This window comes from Oratosquilla oratoria, chromosome 12, assembly GCF_046742065.1.
Source record: "Oratosquilla oratoria isolate Oo_2021 chromosome 12, ASM4674206v1, whole genome shotgun sequence".
Lineage (NCBI taxonomy): Eukaryota > Metazoa > Arthropoda > Malacostraca > Stomatopoda > Squillidae > Oratosquilla > Oratosquilla oratoria.
The window spans coordinates 64,303,337-64,311,445 of NC_134788.1; the positions used below are offsets into that span (position 1 = coordinate 64,303,337).

Here is an 8,109-nt window from a genome sequence, read left to right on the forward strand (position 1 = left end):
GGTTTCAGCAATGGGAACTTTAGGTGCCCCTCTAGATGGGGCAGGAGACATTCCCTCAACTGGGGATGGGAGAACCTCCACAGAGGAGGGTTGACGAGTACTACAATTTCCAAGTTGTGGAGAAGAACGATTAGGTCTAGTAGTGACTCTTTCACGCTGAGGCTTGGGTTCAGCATTTGGTTGATCCTCATTGCTTCTGTGCACCTCTACCGAGTGAGGCACACTAGTCAGCAATCCCTCTACTGGGGAGTCCCCCAAGTCTGGAAGAGAGATTGCCTGAGAGGAGGCTTCATTAGAAGAAGCCTGTGAGGTTTCTACAATAGAAACCTTAGGTGCCCCTCCAGATGGGGCAGGGGACACCCCTTCAACAAGGGGTGAGGAAACCTCCGCAGAGGAGGGTTCAGAAGTATTAGAAATTCCTAGTTGAGAAGAAGAAAGACCATTAGGTTTCATAGTAACAGTTTTACACTGAGGCTTGGGTTCAGTGTTAACAGAAGAATTCATATTGGCATTTTTATTTCTATTGGGTTCTACAGTTGGCTGATCCACTTTACTATTTGTTTTAACAACATCACTGTATCTTTTGGAATTACTTAATAGTCTTTTAGCATGTCCTACACTTATATGTTCTGCATGAGCTTTTAGTAGTATTTCCTGTTCCTTCTTATAAATTACACAGTTCTTATCTCTGGCATCATGCTCTTCTTTACAATTTATACAAACTGTTGGGCGGGAACAATCCCCATGTTCAGGCTGAGCACATATCAAACACACTTTGTCCCTTGCACATCTGCGGGAAGGATGGCCAAAACCATACCAGTTAAAGCACTGAAGGGGACGGGGCTTAAACTGCTTCACATAAACAATCTCTTTTTCTATCTCTACATAATGAGGTAGATCTTCATCAGAAAAACTTAGGATAATCATAGAAGAACGAGGGATTTTAGCAACCTTCCAAACATTAGTTGGGCACATTTCTAAAATTTCTTCTTCATCAAAGTCATACAGATCTCTATTAAAAATTACCCCTTTGGCATAACTAAAGGTATAGTGGGGTTTAACTTCCTTAATGTCGGATTTCTGTTTCAAGTTAAGCACCATGGCAGCTTGTTCATAAGATTTTACATGAATTAAGAAGGAACTTCTTCCAAATCGTGATACCTGTGAGTTATTCAAATTACCAGAGCCAAGGTGACTCTTCAAGAATCTTCTAAACTCGAACAAGTTAGCACGTTCTTTTGCAAGAGTGATAATAAGCCACTTAGCTGGATTGGGAGGCCTCTGCACACTTTCCTTCCTTTCCTCTACCGGGATTTCTGGATAAAAGATATCCAGGTTAGGTGGCACTCTAGCAACAAGTTGGGCCGAAGATTCATTTTCATTGCAATTTTCATAATCCAAGCAGGCAGCAGCTGCATCTTGATTACCGTAGAAAGAAATGAGATCCAGACTAGCCAAGCTTTAAAGTTGTCAGTTAGTTTAACTCTGATCTCTTGAATTTGTCCAAATTTACGCAACTTTTCATACAAGTCCGTATAACTCTAATCAAGAGAGACATATATTAAATGTAAGATTCTAATACTATTAGGGACAGTATTTGATTGATTGATTTTACCGAAGTCCTTTTTCAAGCCGGAGTCATCAACTGGGGTTTTTATTTTTGCCGAGTCAATATCGTCAACATTAGGGATGGCAATATTAGGAGAGAGATCGGGGGGTTTAGGAGGAGGATCAGGTAGTGGTGGAGGTTTAGAATATTCAGTTTGAACAGCCGCCATGATCGTGTATATTTATGAGGCCACACCATATATTAGGAAAGAAAGATAAATGCATAGAAGATACTGCAGTTGCCTGATGCCTCAAGCAATAAAAGAAAAGTCTCTGCAGAGTCGGGAAGTTCCAGAAACGACTATTTACACATGCAAGGCCTCGAAGGTGAGTTAAAGACTTTGTCAACCCGGGGTTTGTCCTCTTTTGTTTTGTCCCATTCAGGATGGGTCCGGCGTAGTCACTCTGCATGTGTACTGGATAGGGAGAAAGGAAGTCGGCAGCCTAGTACCTACCTCACAAACATACATTCCCCAGTCGGTGGGCTTTCGGCCCTCGCAGGGAGTAGTGACCTCGCGGTATACATCCCCACTTGACTGGGTTCAGACATGTAGCTTGGGAGGCACCAAGATACCAGAACCTTCCTTAACAAATATTAGAGAAAGATGGTGAAAAAGGAGAGTAGGGTAGCAAATATGAAGGATAGGGATAGGGGAATTCACAAAGGAAAAGGGTGAGGGACCCCCTATCTATTCACTACCCCCAAAAACCTCATCCTAAAACAACTGTCATAGGATGAGGGCGACAAATCCTATGAGCTCTCCAGTCCATAGTCAAAAACAAGCTAGGGTCGTCAACAAAAAGACTTTTGGCTCAGTTTTCGTCTGGTAGCTTAGGGCTGACCTCTCCAGTATGGTTGCACCTGGCTGGCACAGCTCAGCCCGTCCTTGCTACACGGAAGCCCCCCCCCCCCCACTACATCAAAGTACTGGGCCTCGGGGGGGAGACCCTGAGAGAGCCAGCTGCAACTTCTGCAAGAGGGAGTTCGGAGCTCATCTGACCGCCTTAACAAAGCATAGGAAGGCAAAAATACACATCAACAATGCGAAGAAATTCCAGGATCCCCTTCCTGAGGAAGAACCTTCACCTTGGATATTCTTCGGTGGGTTTATGGATTATTCCACATTTTATTATTTCTTAATTGTTGAATTTATCTATAATAAAGAATATATATATATATATATATATATATATATATATATATATATATATATATATATATATATATCTTGGCTTCATCCCCCATCCATGGGAGGTAGTTAAAACAGACACTTGCCATCCATCCTCCCTCCCCCCTACACACACATCCACCTCCGGACCTCTCCTCCTCTCATCTGAGCTCGTTGCGCGGACAAAGGGCCACACCCGTATCCCGCCCACCACACGGGTCCGATGCAGCGTGACGAGACACGGCATATCCACAGCAGGTCCGCTTCACAATATATATGATTATATATCCAAAATAACAAATTAAATTAATTTTAGGTTGGTGCTGGTGTTGCGGTTGCTGTTGCTCTGCTGATGGCTTTCATCGCAGAGCATAACCTCCCCCTCTCTCTCGTGGATCAACTAGTGGACTTAATGAAAATAATGTTTCCGGATTCTGCAATAGCCCAGGGAATCAACCTGCACAAGACCAATTGTACCGATACCATGAAAGCGATGGCAAATGTGATGAATGAAGATCTACTAAAGAAGCTTCGCATGTACAAGTTTTCGGTCATAATTATAGACGAAACAATGGACCTCAGTTGTACTAAAACACGTGCTGTTCTTGTTAGATTCTTTGACTCGACCAACTGCAAAATAAACACATCCTTTTATACATTATTTAACCTATATAGTAGCAGTTCTGTCGGATCAACTGGACAAAATTTGTATGACATGTTAATGGAATCTCTCGACAATTGCAATATCCCAAGGTCCAATTTTATAGGGTTTGCAGCAGACGGGGCATCAAGCATCATGGGAGAAAATAATTCCTTAACAAGCCGCCTCAGGGAAAATTTAAAAGGGATCACAATATTTCGATGCATCTGCCACTCTATTCACCTTGCAGCATCAGAAGCTGCTAAAGTTCTGCCCCGTAAATGTGAAGATCTCGTCAGAAATATATATTCCTTCTTCTCCCATAGTGCAAAAAGAAGGTATGAACAAAAAGAGTTTCAAGAATTTTGCAATGTGAAGCCACATAGAATCCTACATCCATGTCAGACACGATGGTTGTCTCTATATCAAGCTGTGGCTAGAATCTTAGAGCAGTGGCAAGCCTTAAAACTATATTTCATAGAAAAAGAAAGTGAACTAAGATTCATTCAGTACAAAGTATCTCAGAGCACATGAGAGATCCATCGGTAAAGTACTATTTTACCTTTCTAAATTATATTCTGCCTAATTTTTTAAAAGTAAATTTGTTGTTCCAAAGTGCTGAACCTACTATTCACTTACTGCAAGAATCTATAACAAAACTGCTCGGTACAAATTTAAGATCTTACTGCAAAGCAGAATTTTTCCATAACATCAGCTTAATTGACATTGACCCAACAGATAATATTTCTACCAATAAATCAAATTTACTTGGGCCCAGAAATGCACCAAATATTTCAAGATCCGTGTATAACCAAGCATCCATCATTAACAACAGACCTAAAATTAAGGTGTCACGACTTCCTCATCACAATGGCAGTAATAAAAGAAAAAAAAGAAAAAAATCCAATTGACAATGAATTGTGGAGAATGGCTTCTTATCTATCACCAAAGAAAGTCATGGAAAAAAAACAAGAGACAAAATGAATACCTTGTAGACTTCACAATAGCTATCCATAGACTTTTTACAGGAAATGTAAATGATTTAGATGAAGAATGGCATAAACTGGATTTTACAAATCTTCCAGAAGAATGCAAGCACCTTGATGCGGAAGAATTTTATTTAAGACTTCTGGATTATGAAGATCATACAGGCCAGAAATAATTTGGCACTGTTTGCTTTAGCACTACCCACGTCGAAAGGTTATTTTCGGTTGTAGGAAACACTAGAACAAAAATCCGAAATTCCCTTCTATATGATAGGCGAGTGAAGAGTGATAGGCGAGTGAATAGTGTACTCTTTATTGATGAGTGACGCCTACTGGCGACTAGCGTGGGTACAGTGGGTAGGCACGGTAGTGGTGCCTGCCTGGAGCCCAACTTATCCTACATCCCCCTCCCAAGACAATTAAATGTACCATATGGTATATAACAAAACTAGCAATGTTAAGTGTTCACAATTCCGAGAAAACAATATGTTCAACACAAAAGCAAAAGTGAGGGATATCTACTGTTCCTTCGTGAGAGGAACACATACACACACACACACACACACACACACACACACACACACACACATACACACACGCACACACACCAGGCAATCAGTCACAATCGTCGGTTGCATAATCTCGCAGCCACATCGGCTTCCTTGAGCTCCTTTTAGGGCGGCTATGAGGCGTGTTGGATGACGGCGGATTGGACGTCTGTGGTGCTGGTGACGGTGACAGCGTTTCTTGTAAACTGGTGTCCGCAGCGACCCGCAGGTGCCTGCGGTTGCGTAAGGTAATGCGTCCACTCCCATCCAACTTGACAGAGTATTGGCGGAATGGTAGGACCTCTGTGACCACGCCTCGCCTGTCCCACAACTTACTGGCCTGGTCCTGTATCAGCACTTGGGTGCCAATCGATAATGTGGGAAGAGTCTTAGGTGTCCCTTGGCTGATCATCCAAGCTTCCTGTTGCCTCGCCGCCTCGATTTCCCTTGCGCGTAGCGCCTGCTGCCAGTGCACATCCACCTTGTAGTGCTGCTTGTGCACCGGTATCCCATCTCGTAGCTGTCTGCCCATGGCTAGCTGCGCTGGTGACTTGTTCACCCCGCGCAGAGGTGTGTTGTGATACTGCAGTAGGGCTACTGATACCTTATCAGCATCCAGGCTGCCGCCCGGACCTGTGTTGTCTCGGAGCAGTCTCTTGGCGGACTTCACAGCTGTTTCTGCCCTCCCGTTTGACTGAGGGAAGTGAGCGGACGAGATCCGTCTCTCTACACCCCATTTTCTGAAGAAGGCACGCATCTCTTCACTGGTGAGGTTTGTCCCTCCGTCTGTAGAAATAGACACGGGCGCACCCCACCTGTGGAAGAACTGCCGGAACACTGATGCTAACTTGTTTGACGTGGCTCCACTTGGGAAGTGTGCTAACTCCATCCACCCGGTGAGCCTGTCGGCGTATGCCATATACATTCTCTCGTCAAGTTGGAACAGGTCTGCCACGGTGTGCTGGAACGGGTACTCAGGCGTAGGGGTGAAGGCAAAGGGTTCCGCGGCTTGTGAAGGCGAGTGAGTGTTGCAGGTGGCACAAGCATCCCGATGTTGTTGCAGGTCGCCCTCCATGCCAGGCCAATATACCGATTGCCTCGCCCTTCGTAACATTCCGTCTAGGCCTTGGTGACCCGCGTGGAGATTACTTGCAATGCGTCGTCGTAGAACTTCCGGGATCACTAATCGCACGGCGCCTTGGTCGTATGTGTACGTCACCAACCCGTGTGACACTGCCAACCTCTCCCTGACGGCATAGTACTGCCGAAGGCTGGTCAACTCTTGTGCTCGGTGAGGATGCCAATCGCCTGCTGTCACCTTAGCCACTAGTAGCTGGTAGTCTGGATCATCTGCAGCTGCCCGCACCACCGCTGCATTATCGAGTACGATAGAGTCAGCGACATCGAGCGCGGCAACTGCTGCTGCTGCCACAGCGGCCTCCATGTCATTTGAATCCTCTTCGTCCCCAGCCTCTGGTGGTGCACAGAGCGCAGGATAGCGGGACAAAAAGTCTGCTGCACAGTTCCGCTTCCCGGGCAGGTACTTGATCTGAAATCGGTAAGGAAGGGTTTTTTCCTTCAAGGAGAATAACCTTGGGTTCACTATGTCTTTCAGCGCCCTGTCCCCAAGAAGCTTGACTAGCGGGCGATGATCAGTGACGATCAGGAGGTTGGGGCATCCGAGCAGGAACAGGCGGGCCTTACGGAGACACCAAGCGACCGCCAACGCCTCCCCCTCTACCGGGGCGTAACCCGCCTCCGCAGGTGTGAGGTGGCGGCTGCCACAAAGAGCGAGGCGCCACCCACTCTTGCAGCAGAATGGACTCTCTCTCATCGGGCACTGACAATGCTGCTGCAGCACCACAAACCCGATGCCCACCTTACTCCAATCGGTAATCACCGCTGTGGGCTTGTTCTTATCGTAATAGGTTAGGCCCTCCTTAGCAAGGCTACAGATAACCTCCTTTGCCTGCTGGAATTTCTCTTGCAGATTTCCATCCCAGTACACCTTCCTGCCTTGAGGTTTCCGTAGCAGCTCACGAAACGGCTCCATAATTGGTGCAGTAGCGAGGAAAGGTGCCATTTGATTGACGAACCCATGCCAGGAGCGAACGTCCGTCAGTGATGGCTCCGCAGGCATACTGAAGTTCCTGATGGCAGCCAGTCTTTCGTCTGTCGGCTTGTAGGCGTCCCACCCTACATGAAACCCGACGAAGTCCACCTCTCTCCTTCCGAACTTGAACTTCTCGGGTTTGAGGGTCACTCCTTTCGTGGCGCAGGTTTCAAGGAAGTTATACGTATGCCAGAATGCGTCCTCAACGCTAGCGTCAAACAGTAGGGTGTCGTCAACACACTTCACTTTTCTCTGAATCCCTGCAATGGCCTCGTCAAACCTTCGAGTGTAAGCGTCGGGGGCGGCACAGTGACCCATGGGGGTCCTGCAGTATCTGTAACGGCCCCAGGGTGTGATGAAGGTTGTGAGTTTCTTACTGGCTTCCTGAAGCTCGACCTGGTGAAAGCCCCAATGTGCGTCCGCGATGGTCTTGTATGTGTGGCGCGGGATGCCGGATACCATGTCAAATGGTGTAGGGGTGTGATGGGTCTCCCTTCTGCATGCAGCGTTGAGCTTTTGGTAATCAATGGTGCGCCTAGGTTGACCTGACTTCTTAGCCACAACTACCATTCTCGCGCACCACTCCGTGGCCTCCCCCACAGGCACTGGCTCTATAATTCCCATCCTGACGTCGTCGTCGAGTTGCCTCTTCACCTCTGCCTCCCAGTGTCTAGGTACCGAGGCCGGTGTGTGACATGCGTAGGGCTTGGCGTCTGGAAGCAGGTGGATGGTGTGCGGTTCACCCGCCATTGTTGGAAGGGGACTTCTGTCTGTGTTAAATGTAGATCCCGAAAAATGACAGAGGAGCCATTCCTCCAATCTGGACACGTTTTCTTCAAGGGGGGGAAACGGAGGGGAGGATGGGCGTGGGTGCATGGTGTCAGCTGACTGCGTGGCAGCGTCGCCAACGCCGCCAATAGCCGCTCCTGCGACGACAGTGTGATGAGGGAAGGTCTCATGCACCAGTCCCAACTCCCTGCACGCCTGTAGCGATATGTAGCACTGTGTGGCTGTCTTCACCACAAAAATCTCCTGCAGTGTCGAC

General features: G+C 46.9%; 1 protein-coding gene across 1 annotated transcript; it reads left to right on the top strand.

The window, feature by feature from the left end:
• Positions 1-3,198: 3,198 nt before the first annotated feature.
• On the top strand, positions 3,199-3,951 carry LOC143030462 (zinc finger protein 862-like). Its single transcript, XM_076193611.1, has one exon. It carries the CDS (start codon positions 3,199-3,201, stop codon positions 3,949-3,951), a length of 753 nt encoding a protein of 250 aa, XP_076049726.1.
• Positions 3,952-8,109: the final 4,158 nt, after the last annotated feature.

Excerpts from the sequence above, each read along its gene's own strand:
- LOC143030462 (XM_076193611.1), top strand. The coding sequence starts at position 3,199 with ATGTTTCCGGATTCTGCAATAGCCCAGGGAATCAACCTGCACAAGACC.